Below are 23,411 nucleotides of genomic sequence, written 5' to 3' on the forward strand. Positions count from 1 at the left end.
ACAACAGGAGGGTTAATACAGAGCTATTACCTTCCTGACTATGTCAAAAAAAAAAAAACTGAAGATGTATAAACTTCATAAAAGTAGATTTTAAAGTAGAGCTGTTGTATTGGATTGAATCAGATTACACAGGTGTTCCTAATAAAGAGGCCAGTGAGTGTATACACTGTGTCTATATGTCTATAAAATTGATGTCTGAAGTTTTTAATTGTCTTGAAAAGTCTTAAAAAGCATTGAATTCGGTTTCCTGAAGAAAATGCCCTGCAGGTTTTTTTCTTCATGTGACTCATGGCGGTCCGTCCGGAGATGTTAAACACCTGTAATCATAAAGTTGGATTGTTGGAAGCTGTTCAGTCTTTAACCATCAGACCTGCAACTAAATGTGACTACTCCGAGGCTGTAGTAATATATGTCATAACGGGAAAATGCTGATATGAATTTATCATATTTCATAGTTTAATCCATTTTCATGCTATTTATCTGGATCCAAGTCGCATTAATAATTATAATTATATCAAAAGAAATATCAGTTATACAGGTCTTAACCCTCCTGTTGTCCTCAGGTCAAGGAAGGAGAGGAGGAAAGAAGGAAGGAAGGAAGGATGGAAGGAAAGGAAAGGAAAGGAAAGGAAAGGAGTAAGGAGGGAGGGAGGGAGGAAGAGAGGAAGGAAGTAAGGAGAGAAGGAAGGAGAGAAGGAAGGAAGGGAGGACTAAGGAGGGAGGGAGGTAGGGAGGGAGGAAATGAGGAAGGAAGTAAGGAGAGAAGGAAGGAAGGAAAGGAGTAAGGAGGGAGGAAGAGAGGAAGGAAGGAGAGAAGAAAGGATGGAGGGAGGGAGGAAAAGAGGAAGGAATTAAGGAGAGAAGGAAGGAGTAAGGAGGGAGGGAGGGAGGGACGAAGGGAGGAAGGAAGTAAGGAGAGAAGGAAGGAAGGAAGGAAGGAAGGAAAGGAGGGAGGAAGAGAGGAAGGAAGTAAGAAGAGAAGGAAGGGAGAGAGGGAGGAAAAGAGGAAGGAAGTAAGGAGAGAAGGAAGGAAGGAAAGGATGGAGGGAGGAAAAGAGGAAGGAAGTAAGGAGAGAAGGAAGGAGAGAAGGAAGGAAGGGAGGAAAAGAGGAAGGAAGTAAGGAGAGAAGGAAGGAAAGAAGTGAGAGAGGGAGGAAGGGAGACAGGGAGGGAAAGAGGAAGGAAGTAAGGAGAGAAGGAAGGAAGGAGTAAGTAGGGAGGGAGGAAAAGAGGAAGGAAGTAAGGACAGAAGGAAGGAAGGACAAGAAAGAAAGAAAGAAAGACAGAAAGACAGAAAGGAGGAACAGTCAAAAGAGATGGGGTCAATTTGAACCTGAAGAATCCTTGAAAACTAGATAAGTAACAGTCAGAGAGAAGTGTGTGTGTGTGTGTGTGTGTGTGTGTGTGTGTGTGTGTGTGTGTGTGTATGTGTGTGTGTGTGTGTGTGTGTGTGTGTGTGTGTCGTGCCCCTGTGAATTGAAAACAAAACCAGTGAGAGAGTCGGACAGGCTGGGAAGCGTCAAGTGCAGAGCGGTTCGATTAGGGTGTCATTGGCGCCACTGAACACACACACACACACACACACACACACACACACACACACACACACACACACACACACACACACACACACACGCCCTTCAGTACATCGCTGATTGACTCAGACTCCATCAGACCTTCCACCATTAAAAAAGAGTCAGTTTAATGAAAACACAAACTGCACGGGTGTTGTGTGTGTGTGTGTGTGTGTGTGTGTGTGTGTGTGTGTGTGTGTGTGTGTGTGTGTGTGTGTGTGTGTGTGTGTGTGTGTGTAAGTGGTTCTTACACGTTAAGTAAATTCACAGCAAATAAATCACTCTGCACCGAACTCCCGCTCCACCCATCCCATCCCACCCTCTCTCTCTCTCTCTCTCTCCTCTTTTCTTTCTCTTCTTCTTCCTTTTCGCTTCCTCCGATCTTCCTCTTCTTCTCCTTACACTCAATTTTTAAACCCTTCTCTCTCTTTTTTCTTTCAACCGCTAAGCTCTCTCTCATCATCTGACACTTTTTAAGAAATGTTTTCCATTTGTTTTAAATACTTTCTTTCTTTCTTTCTTTCTTTCTCCTCCTCTTCTTCGCAGCCTCCCTTCTTTCTGTCTTTCTTTCTTTCTTTCTTTCTTTCTTTCTCCATTTTCCTCTTCTTTCCTCTCTTTACTCCTCTCTTTCTTTCCTCTACTATTTCTTCCTTCCTTTCTTTCTTTCTTTCTTTCTTTCTTTCTTTCTTTCTTTCTTTCTTTCTTTCTTTCTCCTCCTCTTCTTCGCAGCCTCCCTTCTTTCTTTCTTTCTTTCTTTCTTTCTTTCTTTCTTTCTTTCTTTCTTTCTTTCTTTCTCCATTTTCCTCTTCTTTCCTCTCTTTACACCTTTCTTTCTTTCCCTCTTTCTTTCCTCTTCTATTTCTTCCTTCCTTTCTTTATTTCCTCTTCTCTTTCTTCCTTTCTGTCTCTCTTCTACTCTGTTTCCCCTCCTTTCGACTCCTCCTCATCCCTCCTTCCTTTTCCCTTACATTTAGTTTTCTCTCCTTCGTTATCCCCCACTTCAGTTTCTTGTCTCTTAACTTTCTTTTCTTTCATTCCTTTGTTCATATCTCCATCCTCCTCTTCTTGTCTTCCTAACCCTTCATCCCTCTCTAAATCCCCTCCTTTATCCTTCACTTTGTCTCTGCCTCCTTTCTTTTCCCTTCATTCTTCCTACCATCACCTTTACTCTCCTCTTTCCACTCTTTCTTTCATCCCTCCTTTCTCCCATTCAACCTCCATCCCTCCTTTTACTTTCTGAACCCCCTTTCTCTCCTTTCCTCTCTCTATCATTTCCTTCCTCCTTTCCATATTTCTCATCTTGTTCTCTCCGCTTTCTTTCTTTCCTCTCTTTCCTTTGTTTTCGTCCTTCCTTCTTGCCCATATTCCCTCTCTCTCTCTTCTCTTCCTGTTTCACTCCATCACTTCCATCTCCTCCTCCTCCTGCTGCAGCCTCACATCCACTAAAACTGCAGAATTTGGGAGGAAAGGAGGGAGGGATGGAGGGATGGAGGGAGGGAGAGAGAGAGAGGGAGGGGAGTTAAACCACAGGACCACCTGAAGAGCGGAGCGATGAGATAAATATTCAAGATTCATTTTAACGTCTACACACACACACACACACACACACACACACACACACACACACACACACACACACACATCAAACCCACACGTATGTTCCATGGCTGGTGCGATGCAAGGTCATGGTTGTCGTTATGGTGATTTATGGTACAACTGTGTGTGTGTGTGTGTGTGTGTGTGTGTGTGTGTGTGTGTGTGTGTGTGTGTGTGTGTGTGTGCATGTGTGTGCGTATGTGGGGACAAGCCAACGTCAACATCGTGGTCGTCTCCCGGTTAGCGAGGAGCGCCGCTGCGTTCTCTTTCCACAGTTGCCGCGGTTACCGTGCGTCAGACGTGCTGTCCGTCAAAGGCGGACGTTAACTGGCTGAGAGGCCGCGCTCCTCTCGTTTTCCTCTATCTCTCTATCCCTTTACTTTCTTTTCTCTCCTCTCTACTTTCCTCTCCTTTTCCTCTTTTCTTCCTTCTTTCACTTCTCTTCCTCTCTTCCCATCCTTATCTCTCTCTTCCTCATCTCACCCTCTCGTATCTCCTCTTCTCTTATCTTTCATCCCTTCATCTCTCCTTTTTCTTATTCTCTAATAATTCATTCTTTTGCTCTCTCCCACTCCTCCTCTTTTTCCCTCCCCCTTCTTCCTCTTCCTTAATATTTCCCTTTTTCCTCCTCTTGTCTTTTTTTCCTTTCCTCCTCTATGTTCTCCTTTCTTTCCTCCTCTCCCAATGTCTCCTCCCATCTCTTCTCCTCTTCTCTTATCTTTCATCCCTTCATCTCTCCTTTTTCTTATTTTCTAACAATTCATGCTCTCTTTCTTTTGCTCTCTCCCACTCCTCTTTTTGCACTTTTCCCTCCCTTTTCCCTTCTTCCTCTTCCTTAATATTTCCCTTATTCCTCCTCTCGTGTCTTTTCCTCTCCTCTTTTTCCTTCCTCCTCTATGTTCTCCTTTCTTCCCTCCTCTCCCAATGTCTCCTCCCATCTTTTCTCCTCTTCTCTTATCTTTCATCCCTTCATCTCTCCTTTTTCTTATTCTCTAACAATTCATGCTCTCTTTCTTTTGCTCTCTCCCACTCCTCTTTTTATACTTACTCTCAACTTTTCCCTCCCTTTTCCCTTCTTCCTCTTCCTTAATGTTTCCCTTATTCCTCCTCTCATGTCTTTTCCTCTCCTCTCCTCTTTTTCCTTCCTCCTCTATGTTCTCCTTTCTTCCCTCCTCTCCCAATGTCTCCTCCCATCTCTTCTCCTCTTCTCTTATCTTTCATTCCTTCATTTCTCCTTTTTCTTATTCTCTAATAATTCATTCTTTTGCTCTCTCCCACTCCTCTTTTTGTACTTTCTCTCAACTTTTCCCTCCCTTTTCCCTTCTTCCTCTTCCTTAATACTTCCCTTATTCCTCCTCTTATGTCTTTTCCTCTCCTCTTTTTCCTTCCTCCTTTATGTTCTCCTTTCTTTCCTCCTCTCCCAATGTCTCCTCCCATCTCTTCTCCCCTTCTCTTATCTTCATCATCCCTTCATCTCTCCTTTTTCTTACACTCCTCTTTTTGCACTTTTCCCTCCCTTTTCCCTTCTTCCTCTTTCTTAATACTTCCCTTATTCCTCCTCTCCTCTCCTCTCCTCTCCTCTCCTCTCCTCTCCTCTCCTCTCCTCTCCTCTCCTCTTCTCTCCTCTCCTCTCCTCTTTTCCCTTCCTCCTCTATGTTCTCCTTTCTTTCCTCCTCTCCTCAATGTCTCCTCCCATCTCTTCTCCTCCTCTTCTTTGTCTCTTCTTCTTCTCTCCTCTTTACAGTCGAGGTGACTCTAAGTTTACAGTCGTAAACTTTTGACATTAGCTTGATATTTTCATTTTACTTGGAGGCAACACAGATTTTCCTCAATCAGTTGTGATACAGAGACCAGTAGTGTATTATTCAGTGTGTGTGTGTGTGTGTGTATGTGTGTGTGTGTGTGTGTGTGTGTGTGTGTGTGTGTGTGTGTGTGTGTGTGTGTGTGAGTAATGAATAATTCCTCTGTGAACCACTCTCCTCCCAGTCCACCCAGTATTCTGTATTTCCACTTTCCACTCCTGAGAGCTTAATAGTCATTAAAGGAGCACCATGACCTTCACTAAAACCTCCATTTGCTGCTTCATATGCCTGTGTGTGTGTGTGTGTGTGTGTGTGTGTGTGTGTGTGTGTGTGTGTGTGTGATTGTGTGTGTGTGTTTGTGTGTGTGTGTGTTTCCAGAAGACAAACACATGTCCAAACGTCATCTTGGCTCAATCGAGGAGCAACTGGCCCTCCACATCTTGAGGAAACTGGAACTGGTACCCGAACATGTGGAGACGAGACCCCTGTACAGCCCGCTGCAACCTGACATAGAGCAGGTAACACACACACACACACACATGCACACACACACACATACACACACACACACACACACACACACACACACACACACACAACACACACACACACACACACACACACACACATACACACACACACACACAACATACACACACACACACACAATATACAATTAATATGAACATGTGTGTCTGTTTTTGCTTGTTTTCTTTCCTCCCATGTCCCTTTCTACCTTTTGATTGGTTATCATTACTCTCCATTAGGGTCGTCTGATGATGTGGGTGGACGTGTTCCCCAAATCGATGGGACCGCCGGGACCCCCGTTCAACGTCACACCCCGCAAGGCTAAGAAGTAGGAACACACAGACACACACACACACACACACACACGCAAGAGAAAGAGAGAGACCCAATGATCTGATGAGCCACCTTGAAGTAAGTCTTCCCACTTTGACACACACGCCGGGACCCCCGTTTAACGTCACACCACGCAAGGCTAAGAAGTAGAACACACACACACACACACACACACACACACTCACCGAACATTCAGTCAATCAATCACTTTCAAATTAATTTATAGAGCACATTTCATACAGAAAGCAAAGTAAATGGACTGTACTTATATAGCACCTTTCTAGTCTTTGCAACCACTCAAAGCACTTTACATTACATTACATCATTCACCCATTCACACACATTCATACACTGATGGCAGGGGCTACCACGCAGGGTGCCAACCTGCTCATCAGGGGGGAATTTAACCATTCATTCACATTCATACACCGTTGGCACAGCAACGGGAGCAATTTGGGGTTAAGTGTCTTGCCCAAGGACTGGAGGAGCTGGGAATCGAACCGCCAATCTTCCAATTGGAGGACGACCGCTCTAAATCCTGAGCCACAGCCGCCCCTAAAGAACAATATACAATGTATAATGATAAAAAATCTAATTCAGTGTAAATAGGAGCAGACATTACATATAAAAATAAATATGTCCAGACAATTAAGATGCCAATCAATTAGACAGTGAATCAGTCAGTACGTCAGTCAGTTAGTTAATCAATCTCTTACTCAGTCTTATAATCAATCAGTTGATCAATTTGTCAGCCAGGTATCTGATCATTTTCCTCAGTCACCTTGTCATTAAGCAGATCAGTACACCCATAAATCCATTGATATCTGAGTTGATCAGTTTTGATGGTTTCTTCCGTCCTGGTTCAGGTTTTTCCTGCGTTGCATCATCTGGAACACCAGTGATGTCATCCTGGACGACGTCAGCATCAGCGGGGAGAAGATGAGCGACATTTATGTGAAAGGGTAATAACAACCGAGTCTCTGTCTCTTCTTTATTTCGTCATCTCATCCTCAAATGTTAAAATAAATCTCATTTTTATTAAACGTACAACGCCCCGTGTTTCTCAGCTGGATGGACGGACACGAACACAACAAGCAGAAGACCGACGTCCACTACCGATCTCTGGGCGGAGAGGGAAACTTCAACTACAGATTCCTGTTTCCCTTCCACTATTTACCTGCTGAGCAACTGTGTGTCGTCGACAGGAAGGTAAGAAAGAGGGAGAGAAGGGGAGGGAGGGAAAAAGAAAGGCACAAAATCCCATAAAAAGACCAAATACAACAAGTACGAACAAGCATTAAAAAAGAAGTAGTGTGTTAAATGTTGTTGAAGGAAGGAAGGAAGGAAGGAAAGGAGTAGGGAGGGAGGGAGGTAGGACAAGAGGAAGGAAGTAAGGAGAGAAGGAAGGGACGAAGGAAAGGAGGAAGGAAGAAAGGAAGGAAAGGAGGAAGGAGGGAGGAAGGAAAGAAAGGAGGAAGGAGGGAGGAAGGAAGGAAGGAGTTTTCCTCCCTTACTTCTTTCCTCCATCCTTCCTTCTTCCTCCCTCCTGTCCTTCCTTCCTTCCTCCCTACTGTCCTTCTTTCACTCCTCCCTCCCTCCTTTCCTTCCTTCTTTCCTCCATCCTTCCTTCCTTTCTCCCTCCTTCCTCCTTCCTTTCCTTCCTTCTTTCCTCCATCCTTCCTTTCCTTCCTTCCTCCCTCCATCCTTTCCTTTCTTCCTCCTTCCTCCCTCTTTTCCTTCCTCCCTCCCTCCATCCTTCCTTCCTCTCTCCCTCCTTCCTCCCTCCCTCCTTTTCTTCCTTTCTTCCTCCTTCCTCCCTCTTTTCCTTCCTTCTTCCTGCCTCCTTTCCCTCCTTCTTTCCTCCTTCCTTCCATCCTTCCTTCCTTGACTCGAGAAAAACAAGAGGGTTAAAGAACTTCATCGATCCAACAAGTTTTACAGAAATTATTTTTTACTACAAACCTGCAACTAGTGTTATTTTATACTTGTATATGATCTCAATCCAAAGGACGTTGATGCAGCTGAAATCAAGCATGAAATGGGACCATGTTGAGAAAATTGAAAATTGGTGCAACAATAATACAAACCTCCTCCATACTGTACTTGAACATGAATTCAGTCGTCGGATTTCTTCCTCCTCTAATAATTCACCTACTTGAAAACAGTATTTTGGTGTATTTCCACACAGCTCTAGTTTAGCTCCTGTGTCTCATAAGAATCCGGCACCAAAGCATAAACTTTGCAAATTAGTGTTATTTATAATGTGGCAGGAAGGAAGGAAGGAAAGGAAAGGAGTAAGGAGGGAGGGAGGAAAAGAGGAAGGAAGGAAGGAGAGAAGGAAGGGAAGGAGGAAGAAAGGAAGGAAGGAAGGAAGGAAAGAAGGAAGGAGGGAAGGAATGGAGGAAGGAGGGAGAGAGGAAAAGAGGAAGGAAGTAAGGAGAGAAGGAAGGGAGGAAGGAAGGAAGGAAGGAAGGAGGGAAGGAAGGGAAGGAGTAAGGAGGGAGGGAGGAAAAGAGGAAGGAAGTAAAGAGAGAAGGAAGGAAGGAAGGAAAGGAGTAAGGAGGGAGAGAGGTAGGAAAAGAGGAATGAAGTAAGGAGAGAAGGAAGGGAGGAAGGAAGGAAGGAAGAAAGGAAGGAAAGAAGGAAAGGAGTAAGGAGGGAGGGAGGAAAAGAGGAAGGAAGTAAGGAGAGAAGGAAGGGAGGGAGTAAGGAAGGAAGGAAGGAAGGAATAATTCTCCTAGTATTTTGGTGTATTTCCACACAGCTCTAGTTTAGCTCCTGTGTCTCATAAGAATCCGGCACCAAAGCATAAACTTTGCAAATTAGTGTTATTTATAATGTGGCAATAATAATAAAAGACCCGACACGAGTCAGACCTCAAAAGTTTGGACCCGAGAGCTGCTCCCGGTGGGGTCATAATCTAAAACTGGGCTGCAATTAGCACTAAAAAAAAAAAGAAGTAGTGAGTTAAATGTTGTTGAATCTCTGAGACTCATGTAGTGAAGAGCTAAAATAACATCACGCTGAAATCTGACATAACAACACGGCTGTCATTTGCTGTTTTTGGCCCGAGAGCTCGAGCCTCTTTAGCCGTTTGCGGCCTACATGTTTTACGACGGCGTTCGCTCGCTCGTAGCAGCATCCTCAATCAGAGAGCAGCTGAAAAGACGAGAGGGAGTTTTAAATTTAAAAAGAAAAACGCTGCTGGGTGGAGAGGCTTTTTTTACTCCAAAACAGAGACGGAGCCAGAGACGGAGTTTATGAAGCCAGAAACCTCAGCGCTTGGTGATATAATCCCTGAGTCACATGGACTGATCGACACTGTGCTGATATATGACGAGCAGACTCTGATACGACAGGAAACGCTGCACTTGTTGTCTTTTCAGTTCAGTCTCTATCTGTAGTGGGCTTTTCTAAATAATCTGACTCTAACCTTAAAATTCAGACTTTTCCCTTCAAATTCTGATATACATATATAATAAATGCATTGTGCAAAAATTTAAGGTGTCTCAGAGACTTTTTAGGACCCTAATTTAACATATTGCCCCCCCCCTCAAAAACCCCTTAAAAAACCCCTTAATTGAGTTTTTCTAAGAAGTCTGACTATAACCTTAAAATTCAGACTTTTCCCTTTGAATTCTGTTTTACGATTTAACTTTAATCTCATAATCCTGATATACAGATAAATTAAATGCAATGTGCAAAATTTAAAGTGTCTCAGGGAGTTTTTAGACCCCTAATTTATCATCGTAGACCCCTTAAAAACCCATCACCCGTCAAACCCATTTTTATAAAAAATGGAAGGAGGAAGGAAAGGAGTAGGAGGGAGGGAAGGAAGGAAAGCAGTAAGGAGGGAGGGAGGTAGGAAAAGTGGAAGGAAGTAAGGAGAGAAGGAAGGAAGGAAGGAAAGGAGTAAGGAGGGAGGGAGGTAGGAAAATAGGAAGAAAGTAAGGAGAGAAGGAAAGGAGTAAGGAGGGAGGGAGGTAGGTCAAGAGGAAGGAAGGAGAGAAGGAAGGAAGGCAGGAAGGCAGAAAGGAAGGGAGTAAGGAAAGGAAGAAGGAAGGAAGCAAGCAAGGAAGGAAGGAAGGTAGGAAAGGAGTAAGGAGGGAGGGAGGTAGGACAAGAGGAAGGAAGTAAGGAGAGAAGGAAGGAAGGAAAGGAGGAAGGAAGGCAGGAAGGAAAGGAGGAAGGAAGGAAGGAAAGGAGTAAAGAGGGAGGAAGGAAGGAAAGGAGTAAGGAGGGAGGGAGGTAGGACAAGAGGAATGAAGTAAGGAGAGGAGGAAAGAAGGAAGGAAGGAAGGAAAGGAGTAAGGAGGGAGGGAGGTAGGAAGGAAGGAAGGAAGAAAGGAGGAAGGAAGGTAGGAAGGATTACAGCATCCACACACTGAGTAACTTTACAGCACAGCCGTCATCACAACAGTACCAAATACCATCAGACACAAAGTTGACAGAGATAATCTGAGATAATTGTTTCCCTCCTTTGATAAATATTTATGTCTCATTCTCGTGTACATGCCTATTAAACTTAACAATATGTAGCCGAGCCTTGGCCAACCAGAGAGAGAGAGAGAGAGAGAGATGAGAGAGAGAGAGAGAGAGAGAGAGAGAGAGAGAGAGAGAGAGAGAGAGAGAGAGAGAGAGAGAGAGAGAGAGAGAGAGAGAGAGAGAGAGAGAGAGAGAGAGAGAGAGAGAGAGAGAGAGAGAGATGGATGGAGGAAACGAGGGATGGAGGAAACGAGGGAGAAGACTGAACAAGACTCTGGCTGGCTACAAAAATGGAAGATGATTGATATTGTTAGATATTGCGGAGAGCAGTCACACATACACACACACACACACACACACACACACACACACACACACACACACACACACACATATACACACAGAGCGTCCCACCCCTGCCTATGACAGCTGTGGAGTGATAACTTAATGTACTTGGAAAGAGTTTGTGGATAAAGTGAGCCAAACGCTTAACACACACACACACACACACACACACACACATGCATTGACACTGACATACATGCTTTAGCGGCCTCATACACACACACACACACACACACACACACACACACACACACACAGGAGGCAGACAGGGTGTAGTGTGTTTACTCTCAGTGTTTTGTGTGTGTTGTTATGAAGCGTGAGAGCATGATGTGGATTTAGACTCTGATTTAGAGAGTCGGTGTGAAGTCATTACGCAGGCAGCAGGCAGCGAGGAGTCCATTCGTCATTTGTGCATATTTGAAAAAAAAAAAAAAAAAAAATCAGACGTAGGCCTATTGTTGAGGAGGAGGGGGGAAAAAATGACGCTTAAAGTTTTATTTGTCCCCCTTTTTTTTTTTAAATATGATCCCCGTGATTGAGAGTGACATTACAGAACATTACTCAAATCTAAAGCCATTTCGAGCAGGATATTCAAATAAATATATCAGGAAAAAATGAGTCCCAAACCTCGGAGGAAAATGTCAGAATTTAAAAAAAAACAACCTCCAAAAAAAAAAAGGGGGGTAAATCAAAAGGACACTGCTGTGAATGAAGTAATAGAAAGCATATAAAAAGAGGTTTATTTTGGTGTTATTTCACTTGATTTCTCACTCGAGGAGCCAGTTTGATCAGTTTATCGTCCAAAAGCTTTATTTCCAAGTATAATACCTCAACTGTGGCTCGAGAAGTCTCTCTTTTTTATTTATTTTTTTATAATACCTCGACAAGGAGTTTCCATGTGATAGTTACAGTATTTGAAACAGCTGACATTATAACAGTAGATAAATGAGAGAATTCCTCAATGATACAGCGTCATTCCCAGATAGCATGCGAATGTGGGCCACTTGAGGCAATGATCCGGCACTGTAGGCATTCTTCTGGCCCGGACAAAACAGATGTGAACCTAAACTGGCCCATGTAGTAAATGCTACATTTGGGCCAAATATCACAAAACGAATATGGCCCATCTTTGGCCGAAATATGGCAAGTATGGCAATGACTAATCCGGATGTGAGCCTAAAGAGGCCCACATATAAGGAAACATACTTGGCCCACCTTTGTTGAAACATATTTGGGCCAGTCTTGGCCGAACTGGTTTATTTGGTGTGTTTTTGGTTGACATCTGGCATTGTGATGGCTTGGTTATGGCCCACTTTTGGCAAACATGAGCGGACCGCCCAAGTGCCATCATTCCATGCTGTATGTGGGCCGGATGAACATGTCAGGTGTGGGCCAGATATGGGCCAAAAGAATTTTGCTATCTGGGTTGTGATTTCAGAGCTTAGATTTAGGAACAAACTGAGCTGCAGTATTATATTATTATTATATTAGTATTATATTATTCTGTATTTATTTATTAAAAGCATATTTAGTGAACTTGTTACTGATGAATGCAGACGGGTTGGACTGCAGCCAGAACAGCTCAGACTAGAGCAGCAGGAGGAGAAGAAGCCTCACATGTATAATATTATCAGAGAGTAAGATCTTCAATACTTCAGTTTACAGATTAATATGGTCCATAATGAGTATAATACCAGGGTGAGTGTGAGTTCATTTAACGATCCTCGAATAAATAAAGAAAGTCCAGAGTCACAGATTTATAATGAAATGCTCAGTTAAATTGTAAGGAGGGAGGGAGGTAGGACAAGAGGAAGGAAGTAAGGAGAGAAGGACGGAAGGAAGGCAGGAAGGAAAGAAAGTTAACGAGTAAGGAGGGAGGGAGGAAAAGAGGAAGGAAGGAAGGAAGAAAGGAAGGAAGGAAATGAGTAAGGAGGGAGGGAGGTAGGACAAGAGGAAGGAAGGAAGGAGAGAAGGAAGGAAGGAAGGAAGGAAGGCAGGAAGGAAGGGAGTAAGGAGGGAGGGAGGAAAAGAGGATGGAAGTAAGGAGAGAAGGAAGGAAGGAAGGAAGGAAGGAAGGAAGGAAAGGAGGGAGGTAGGACAAGAGGAAGGAAGTAAGGAGAGAAGGAAGGGAGGAAGGAATGAATGAAGGAAGGAAGGAAGGAAGGAAGGAAGGAAGGGAGAAAGGAAAGGAAAGGAGTAAGGAGGGAGGGAGGGAGGAAAAGAGGAAGGAAGTAAGGAGCAGGAGAAGCCTCATATGTATAATATTATCAGAGTGTAAGATCTTCAATACTTCAGTTTACAGATGAATATGGTCCATAATAATAAGAATACCACCAGGTAAGGGTGAGAGTGTGTTCATTTAACGTTCCTCGAGTAAATAAAGAAAGTAGAAGTTCACATCCAGCTGCTCAAAAAGAAAGGAGCTTATAGAAGTCAGATAAGAAACTGATTAAAGGGGAGCAGAGTCACAGATTTATAATGAATTTATAATAATTTTTTTAAAGAGGGAGGGAGGTAGGACAAGAGGAAGGAAAGAAGGAAGGAAGGAAAGGAAAGGAGTAAGGAGGGAGGTAGGAAAAGAGGAAGGAAGTAAGGAGAGAAGGAAGGGAGGAAGGAAGGAAAGGAGTAAGGAGGGAAGGAGGTAGGACAAGAGGAATGAAGTAAGGAGAGAAAGAAGGCAGGAAGGAAGGAAGGAAGGGAGTAAGCAGGGAGGGAGGAAAAGAGGAAGGAAGGAAGGAGAGAAGGAAAGGAGTAAGGAGGGAAGGAAGGAAAGGAGTAAGGAGGGAGGGAGGAAAAGAGGAAGGAAGTAAGGAGAGAAGGAAGGAAGGAAGGAAAGGAAAGGAGTAAGGAGGGAGGTAGGAAAAGAGGAAGGAAGTAAGGAGAGAAGGAAGGGAGGAAGGAAAGGAGGAAGGAGGGAGGTAGGAAAAGAGGAAGGAAGGGAGGAAGGAAAGGAGGGAGGGATGTAGGACAAGTGGAAGGAAGTAAGAAGAGAAGGAAGGGAGGAAGGAAGGAAGGAAGGAAGGAAGAAAGGAAGGAAGGATTACAGCATCCACACACTGAGTAACAAAAGGCATTTGACAGACAGGAAACATGGGAGAGAAAGGGGGGGAAACATGTAGCAAAGGACCTCCGATCGGGATTCGAACCGGTGTCGGCTGCGCACACGGCATGCGCCCCAACCACTCGACCACCCGCGCGTCCTAGTTTAGTGTCTTTAATCCATAAATAAAGAATCGGACCGTCTTGTATTGTGGCTGCTCATGAACGTTGAAGACCCTTTAGCTTAAGGGTAAGTAGCTTAAGGGTAAGGATAAATTTATTGATCCCACTGTGGAGAAAATTCATTGCTACAGAAGCTCAAAAAACAGTGATATAGAAAAAAGAAAAAAAAATGTATACAACAATATAATTAAAAACTAAATAAAATAATAGAATCCATAAATAAATCATCATATCGCATCATGGCTGGTAACCTTGGTAACATGTTGGAAATCGTACAGTATCGTGTCGTGGCTGCAGGTGGAGGATGGTGATGATGATTATGATGGTGATGATGGTGGTGATGATGATGATGATGATGGTGATGATGCTGATGGTAATGATGGTGATGATGATGATGGTGAAGGTGATGATGATGATGATGGTGATGATGATTATGGTGAAGGTGATGATGATGATGGTGAAGGTGATGGTGATGATGATTATGGTGAAGGTGATGATGATGATGATGATGATGATGGTGGTGGTGGTGATGATGGTGGTGGTGGTGCTGATGATGATGGTGGTGGTGATGATGGTGATGGTGCTGCTGCTGATGATGATGATGATGGTGGTGGTGGTGGTGCTGATGATGATGATGGTGAAGGTGATGATGCTGATGACAATGATGATGATGATGATGATGATGATGGTGGTGGTGGTGGTGCTGATGATGATGATGATGATGATGGTGAAGGTGATGATGCTGATGACAATGATGATGATGATGACGGTGATGATTGTGATGGTGGTGATGATGATTATGATGATGGTGATGATTGTGATGAAGATGGCGAAGATGCTGCTGCTGATGATGAAGATGCTGCTGCTGCTGCTGATGATGATGAAGATGCTGCTGCTGCCAGTGTTTGCTGTTCTCTATTTCATTGCCTCTGTTCAAGTCGACCACATTTTTAGGATTGAGCAAAGTGCTGTTACACTCAAAATAACAAAAAGCCATAAACAACACAATAAAAACACAAAAGCTCAGTTTAACAGACAAAAAAAAACAAAACTCCAAAAAAACAACAAACCAAAACAAAGCAATGTAATTCTCATACCGAGTTAAAAGCCAAGGAATAAAAAATGTGTTTTAAGACGGGGCTTTAAAAAACAGGCGGTGTGGAGGCCAGCAAAACATGAAACTCGGTCCAGCATTTCTACCACCGCAAAGTCAACATCCCCCCCGAGCTTCAACTTTGATCTTAAAAAACAACCAGAAACAAACTGCTGGAGCAGACCTGAGAGACCTGAGAGACCTCGATGGGGACGTGTGGTGCGGTGCGGTCCGGTTTTCGGGGGTTTTAACCGTAGATCTTTCACAACTTCAGACATCTGGAAAGGGCTCAGAGTTAAATCACCACCGCCGCTCTTTAGCATTAAACAGAGCCCCGTTAAAGTGATTTTTTTTTTTTGGGGGGGGGGGGGGGTCCGCTTCTTTACGGCTGCCAACACGACCACCGAGAGTCAGGAAATGTATGGACGGGACGGACATGACAGAGATTCTTATTCCTACTAATTGAGACATAGTGGATTCCCTCATGTGGGAATTTAGACAAGTCGACATGCAGAACAGTTTCTTAAGCTGTGGCTGTGAAAAAAGAAAGGGGGAAAAAAATATATGTTGTAAAGTTTTTGCCAAAAGTTTATCTCTCCTCACTTTGCTATAAATCGATCATCACGAGCCCTGGTTTATAGTAAAATCCACAAATTCAGGGCGAAGGGAATTCAGGCTGCCATTAAGTCAAGTTGCTAAGTGCAGCTTTTAGTTTGTGGAAAATCTCCTCACTCTTGAGTATTTTTAGGAACATTACAGTGACATATTGACATTTGCTGCAAATCACCAGGGGACCTATTTTATTTCAGGTGTTAAAAGCCATATATTTTATCAGCATAACAAGAAGCAAAGAGGTAAGAGTCTCACACGCAGATAAAAAGGACGACGAATGAGGGAATGGAAAAGAGAAAAGCTGAGGAAACTGAGTGTGCACCAGCTGCAGAGTGAAGCCCATTAGCAGGGAGGTGAGACGGGATCAGATACTGTTTGGCAGTTCAGTGTGAATTTACCAGAGGTGATAATAGGTATAACACACACATATACACACACACACACACACACATACACCTAAAGAACACACACTCATGGTTGCACCTGTGTGGAAGTGGTGATGTAGTGAGAGATGTATCGATGGAGTGGCGCTCCAAACTGAGAGGAGCCTCCCAGCTTGTTTCCCAGAGCGTCGCTCCTCTCTGCTGTCTCATCATTCAACGCCGTTACCAAGGTAGCTTTTAAAAAAATAATAAATAAATAAACAGCAACCGCGTCAATGTACGATATATTTACAGCACGATATATTTCACAATTGGTGCGTGCGTTTTTTAAAGTCCCCCATGAAATGACCTCACATGATTTTCTACTTCCTGATAAAATTGGATCATCAACCCTGCAATAGCGGGCGTAAATCATAGACTGTATAAAAGAAATGGATGTAACATCCGTGACGTCACCCATTGGCAGCGGCATCTTGAAAATTTCAGGTGCATGCTCGGAAAAATAAAAACATGGATTCTATTTATATGGGCATGAGGCGGGGCCATGGACGGAGCGGGGAGGTTGCTATGATTGCGAGGGCTGGATCTCGAGGACGTTGGACAATCAACCTGTCAATCACGACGTAGCCACGCCCTAATGCATACCCTGCTTTATCGTCAAATATAAAATCAGGGAGGCCAAAATGTCCCAAATGAACATCATACTGCATTGAAGAAGGCTTTAAACTAGCGATTGAGACCATAAACACATTTTGAAAACGTTTACTGAGGTTAGAGATCAAGTGAGAAGTTGGTGAATTCTCCATTGACTTGTATAGAGACAGTCGCCCCCTGGTGGCCTTTTGATAGAATGCAGCTCTAAGTTACTTCCGCGTTGGCTTCATTTCAGAGGACCAGAACTCCCTGCCTGGTTGTAAATTAAAATCATCTTCATCTTTAAACATCTTCTCTTGTCCATCTATCCTTCAAAATAAAATGTGTTTCTCTCCCAAAACTGATATCTTATTGGTTTACACTTATGTGTCCCGCCCCCCAACATCCTGCTTCAACAGGAAATGCCAAAAACAAAATCAAAGCAGTAAGAGCGTCATTTCGTGGTGCGTTCAAAGGTCAGTTTAAGAAGCTAAAACAGATTTTTAACAGGTGAGGTTTAAATGTGGTAAATGTTAGCGGGCGATTTGATGACAAATAAGAGAATCATTAAGTTAAATACAATGGAGTACTTGTAAAATTTAATAATAATAATAATACCAATAAAAATCTCGAATTTCACCCACAGCAGCTCAATTACGTTTGGAAGCTGATCTGAGTGACCGAGATGGATTTTATTGATGTTTAAAACTGCAAAGATGTGTAATTAATTTAATTTTTTCCCCCTCTTTTTTACTACATGGGGTTTTTCTGTGGAACTAATATGTAAAAGTTAATGTTCTGTCCAGAAAATGAAGATGAAATTTAGTCCAAATAGTTTTAAATGATGGTGATTAATGTGCATGATTAAAATGAACAGACTGGGTATTTATTTTATGAAGGTTGAAGGTTTAAAGCTTTTGGGTAAGATTAGATGCTGAGTGATTAAATGCCACTCAGAGTTGTGTGAACTTGCCATAATTCATACGGTAAATGTGTCTCCTAATATCGTTGTTTCTTCTTCTTCTGTGGTGTCTCTGAAATCTGTAACATCTGTAATTTAATAATAATAATTTAATATTTTGAGATTAGGTGTCTGCACTGTTACAGCTGATCTGATGCCTTTAGATGTGGTGTTATACTAGATACACTTGTTAAATCCCTTTCTCTCTCTCTCTCTCTCTCTCTCTCTATCCCCATCTCTCTCTCTCTTCCTCTCTGTCTCTCTCTCTCTGTCCCCATCTCTTTCTCTCTCTCTCTCTCTCTCTCTCTGTCTCTCTCTTCCTCTCTCTCCCCTTCTATCCCTCTCTCTCTCTGTCTCTCCCTCCATCTCTCTCTCCCCTTCTATCCCTCTCTCTCTCTCTCTCTCTCTCTCTCTCTCTCTCTCTCTCTCTCTTTCTCTTCCTCTGTATCTGCAGGCACATTTCTGGAGTTTGGATAAAGCCGAGACTAAACTGCCTCCTAAACTGACCATCCAGATCTGGGACAACGACAAGTTCTCCTTTGACGACTACCTCGGTAAAACACACTGCTCTGATTGTGTGTGTGTGTGTGTGTGTGTGTGTGTGTGTGTGTATGTGTGTTCCCACCATTACTCATGATGGTCTTGTTATTTTTCATCTTACCTTTCCATACATCTGTTCCTTCATATTCAGATTACATCCACACGTAACTGCTTAAATCTCTAAAGCATCTTTTTAAAAATCTCTGTTTCAGCCCTAAAACACTACAGTGTTTCGGTGTTTAAGGGGCAAACAGAGCTTTTGCAAAATGATAACTTAAGCTACCAAAGAGGGAAGAGAGTGAGAGTAAAGTTAAAGTAAAAAAAATCAGCCTCAAACTCATCATTCGTTTCAAATACCAATAAACACACAAACACACAGCTGCTGTAATTCACCTGGATTCATGTTGCAATCAGGAATGCCTCCTGCTTAACATGGCAGCATAGTTTATTGGCTGCAATTAATAACTATGTCTTATTTTTCCCATTGTCTGACAACAGAAAGAGACAATTCTGTAAATGAGAACAACTAAAGTGTAATTTCTGCAACATTTAAACACATTATAGACACACTAGGCTTAATATAGATGTAGTGTTAGTCATTGTAACCCTACAGAGTAAATGAACACAGGCACATCAATGCTATTACATCTGCTCTTTAGCTCGGACATTGATGACTTATACACATGAGGAAGATATTTGTCTAATAAATGTTTTTATGATGTATTATAAACACAATTTTAGGAAGTGTCCAGTTAAATCTCTTACCCAAAACCTTTTTGAAATTGTACTTTTTCCCCTTTTCTTCCGATTTAAATCACTAAAATATTTGAGTACGATTTACCTCTTGTTCACACGAGGCATTTTTGAGGGTCAGTTTCTTGCCCAAGGACACTCGGACGTGTGGACAGGAGGAGCCGGGGATTGAACCGACAACCCTGCAATTAGTGGACGACTCGCTCCACCTCCCGAGCCGCAGCCGCCCTCTTAAAGTTTTACTGGAAATGGACCCTTATTCCCTCATGTTCCTACCTTATTCAAACACACGTACATGCCTTTAGGTTGTAGCAATACACTTAATTCATTTCGGGTTTGACATTTAGACAGTTTTTCCCTAATTTCTGGCGAAGGCTTATGTGGTAAATCCGCCCGGGGAACCATATGTGCGATGTACAAACTACTGTGATAACATTTATCTTTTGAATTAACGCTCTTCTATTTCCACTGTGTTGGCACATTTCGCAGAGAGAGAGGAAGGGCTGATCTTATTTTTTCTTCTCGAGACTCAAGCTGTCAAAATTCTGCCTTTCCTTCACCCCTGACGCTGCTCCCGGCCCCCGTCCCCTCAAAAATAACTCACCGCCCCGCCCTGCCTTTTCCTCTTTCACCCCCTCCCGCCTCATTTCATCTTTTCATCTTCTCCTGCAGCAGAAGGGAGGACGGACGACGCTCGGTAGAATGAGCGCTCGCCCGCGGTGCGAGAGGAGGGCAAGATGAGGAATCCAGATTTTGATCTGTTCCCGTCTGTCACCATCTCGCTCTGCCGCAGCGCTTTCTCCCGCTCGAGATTATTCGCCTCGTACGGAGAGCGGGTGTGTGGCCACCTCAAAGCATTTTTTCCATTCCTACTTGTCTTCAGCTCGTCAGCGCCGACCGCCGACTGTTAATCTTCCTGCTCGGTGCGAGGGTCAGACACGAGCCATTTTTCCGATGGTCGCACCGTCAAACTGAAAGCACGCTCTGGAAAAACACTTCCACTAGATGTCTAGTCGCTTTTCTGCCATTTATCAACCCACAAACCCTCCACAGTAAAGGCCAGAACTGACCAAAACTACACTAACTACCCGTCATCACCGCCTCAATCACAAGTCAGTTATTCACATGGAAAAACAGGTTCGGTGGAGAGATGAGAGTTGATACTGATGGATTTTACAGATCTGATTTGGCATCTTTTCATCTTCATAATCTACAAAGTAATCCTTCTTTCATCTCCATTAACCCTCCTGTCTGTCGTCCTCTCGGGTCAAATTGACCTCATCTCTCTTTTGACTGTTCCTTCTTTCCTTCCTTCCTCCCTGTTTCTTCAATTTTTCCTTCGTTCTTCCCCTCCTTCCCTCTTTCTTTGCTCCCTCCTCTTTCCTTATTTCTTTCCTCACTTCCTTCCATCCATCCTTCCTTGCTTGCTTTCTTCCTTTCCCTACTCTTTTCCTTCCTCCCTCCCTCCTTGCTCCTTTCCTTCTTTCCTTCCTTCCGCCCTTTCTTCTCTCCTTAGTTCCTTCCTCTTTTAGTCCCTCCATCCTTACTCATTTCCTTCCTTCTTTCCTTTCCTTCTCTCCTTACTTCCTTCTTCTTTTCCTCCCTTCCTTCTTTCCTTTCCTTTCCTTTCCTCCCTCCCTCTTGTCCTTCCTTCCTCTTTTCCTCCTTTCCTTCCTTCCTTCCTTCCTCCCACCCTCACTCCGTCCATTTCTTTTATACAGTCGATGGTCTCTACTCATATTTAAAGTGTTTTGCTGAGGTTCAATAACTGTCTCCTCTTGTGCAAAGTGTTTTACAGCATTAACCCTGAGCTTTGAAATGTTGTTGATATATATATATGTATATGTGTGTATGTCTGTGGAAACACTACGTTGCTTTTGACAATTAGCTGGACTCAATCAGACAGTTCCTAAATGCATAAAACTACATTTGAATGTTTATCGATGTCGAACGGAGCCCACGTCGTGATGATTAATGAGCTCCTTGTGGTCCAGCCTTTGTAAGAAATGTTCATATTTCTTAAGGTCACCTGGCGATGGACCTGAACCACATGCTGCGTCCGGCCAAGTCTCCGGAGAAGTGCACCCTGCAGCTGTTGGAGCAGCCGGCAGAGAAACTGGTGTCTCTGTTTGAGCAGAAGACCGTCAAAGGATGGTGGCCCTGCACCTGTACCCAAAACGGAGAGAAGATCATCGCTGTGAGCGCAGACACACTCAGATTTCTTAAATATACAGAAACTTGTCTTCTTTTTTTCCCTCCCTCTTTCTTTAATAACTCTTCGTGTTTGTTGTCTGTGTTTCAGGGGAAGGTGGAGATGTCTCTGGAGATCGTGACAGAACACGATCAAGAGGAGCGACCGGCTGGGATCGGCAGAGATGAACCCAACATGAACCCTCACCTGGAGGAACCTCAGTGAGTCTAACACACACACACACACACACACACACACCTACCTGAAAATGAGTTTGTTTGGCAAGATAAGCAAATATAAAAATGTTAAAAAATTGTCATAAAAGCTTGAAAAAGACTGAATGCTTCTGAAAATGTCAAATGGTGTAACCACAAAATAATGATAAATATTCAATATTTTATCTACCTATAGTGTATCCAATATAAAAAGTTATAATGTAAGATCATGCCAAACTAGTTGATATGGTGTTTTATTGAGAATTTAGTGTTTTTAAGCAAGTTTTTATGGTTACACCGCTTAGACATTTTTACCATAATCCTCTAATATATTCTCTCAAAATGGATTAAAAGCAGAAATTTGATGCTGGGTCCACAAAAAAAGAATGTGTGCAAGTTATTCATACATTTATTTCCACATTTTAACCTTTTTAAATTAGACTAAACCATATGGACACAACAAACCGTCACTGACTCCTCTTCTTCGTCCTCCCAGGCGTCCAGAGACTTCCTTCCTGTGGTTCTCCTCCCCATACAAGACTCTCAGGTTCATCCTATGGAGGCGCTTCAAGTGGTTGATCATCCTCTCCATCTTCCTCTTCTTCATCTTCCTCTTCATCGGCGTCTTCCTCTACTCCTTCCCGGCAAGTTTAAGTCTATTTATTATAAATGGGAAATGGAGGTTTATTAAAAAGTTGATTCAAGTCTTATTTTGATCGTTTTCTGTCAAAATTTCTTGTTTTAAATGATTAATTTAGTTTTTTTCCTCCAGTTCATTAAACACCTGGTTAATTCTGACATTTTTTGCCTCATGTTCTTGTAAATAAACGAAACTAAAACCAAAATGTTAAAAGCCCAAATCCTAAAATTTAAAAAAAAGTCACAAAAAGCCTTTAAGACAGTAGAAATCCATCTTTATCCGTCTTTTAAATTAGTTTTTAAATTTACATAACGTAAAAAAAACCCTGAAGAGAGAATATGAAAGTAGAAAAAAATAACCTCCTTTAATCTTCTCTTCTTTCTCTCACTTTACTGTGTTTTCTCTCTTAACTTCTGCAGAACTACGCTGCCATGAGGATGGTGGGACCTTTCGGACCAGCCAAGGGAACACAGTGATGACGGGAGCGTGAGGAGGAGAGGCGAACACGAACAAGCTGACACAACGAAGAACGATGTCGAGTTTCGGAAGCTGAACTGATTTTACGTTTGTGTCCATTTGTGCCTTTCCTTTTAGATCTGCGCTTCACCGTCTCATCATGTGTTGTCCGAGTCCTTTCTTTCCATCGCCATGTTAGCCCAGGGATGACTGAGCGACTTCAAACTATCAAACTTTATCATCCTAAAATATTCAAACTGGGAACTTTTCATTCATTTTTTTATTTGAGTTATCTTTGTATGTCATTGCTTCATGTGTTGCCTTCAAGTACAATCAGAAAAAAAGACATTTTAATGTCCAAAAAAAGTAAAAAATGGCAAAACTTGCAGCTCAGACTTATTGATAATATGTATAGTTACAATAGGTCACATATGCTGCCTTCAGGTGCTGTGGGAAAAAAATGTTCTTGGCAGTTAAAACAGTGTTGAAAAAGATGGGAATTTTAACTGCCACCCTATATATTTAGTTTTTCTCTCTTCTGCCTCCTTTATCGTTCTTGTCCATCTCGTCTTCTTCCTCCATTTCTCCCTTTTTCCTGTTCCCCTTCCTCTTCATTTCCTCCTCCTCCCCTTGCTCCCCCCCTTCCTTCCTCCTTCTGCATCTCTTTCTGTTTTTCCTGCTCTTCCTCCCCATTCCCCTACCTCTTCTTCTTCTCTCTCTTCCTCCTTTGCTCCCTCAATCACATCCTCTTCCTCCTCCTTCTGAATTTTGGGTTTTCCTCCACATCTTCCTTTACTCCATCTTCTCATTTCTCCTTCACCACTCTTCCTCTTCTCCTCAACTTCCTTGTCCTCCTACTTCAAATTCTTTTCCTCCTCTTCCTCCTCCAGTCTTTCAGCACTCTGAGGGTTCAGCAGGTTAAGTCAGGGATTTGTTTTCTTACTGCTCCAAGGGGTTTGAGCTTTATTAGTACAAAGCATGTTTTTAAATAGATGGATGTGGGCAGATAAGGACACGCGCACGCACACACACACACACACACACACACA

At 42.9% G+C, this 23,411-nt stretch overlaps 1 protein-coding gene across 1 annotated transcript in view; it reads left to right on the plus strand.

Annotated features, from left to right (window-relative positions):
• Positions 1 to 23,411, plus strand: part of dysf (dysferlin, limb girdle muscular dystrophy 2B (autosomal recessive)) — a 126,904-nt gene that overhangs the window by 100,492 nt on the left and 3,001 nt on the right. The window contains exons 50-58 of the mRNA XM_053343150.1: positions 5,351 to 5,490; positions 5,740 to 5,828; positions 6,700 to 6,795; positions 6,901 to 7,042; positions 18,022 to 18,121; positions 20,885 to 21,057; positions 21,163 to 21,272; positions 21,763 to 21,910; positions 22,326 to 22,470. Of these exons, the coding sequence (XP_053199125.1) occupies positions 5,351 to 5,490; positions 5,740 to 5,828; positions 6,700 to 6,795; positions 6,901 to 7,042; positions 18,022 to 18,121; positions 20,885 to 21,057; positions 21,163 to 21,272; positions 21,763 to 21,910; positions 22,326 to 22,382 (1,055 nt within the window). The 3' untranslated portion in view covers positions 22,383 to 22,470. The remainder of the gene's footprint in view (positions 1 to 5,350; positions 5,491 to 5,739; positions 5,829 to 6,699; positions 6,796 to 6,900; positions 7,043 to 18,021; positions 18,122 to 20,884; positions 21,058 to 21,162; positions 21,273 to 21,762; positions 21,911 to 22,325; positions 22,471 to 23,411) is intronic.

This window comes from Scomber japonicus, chromosome 22, assembly GCF_027409825.1.
Source record: "Scomber japonicus isolate fScoJap1 chromosome 22, fScoJap1.pri, whole genome shotgun sequence".
NCBI classification, from domain to species: domain Eukaryota; kingdom Metazoa; phylum Chordata; class Actinopteri; order Scombriformes; family Scombridae; genus Scomber; species Scomber japonicus.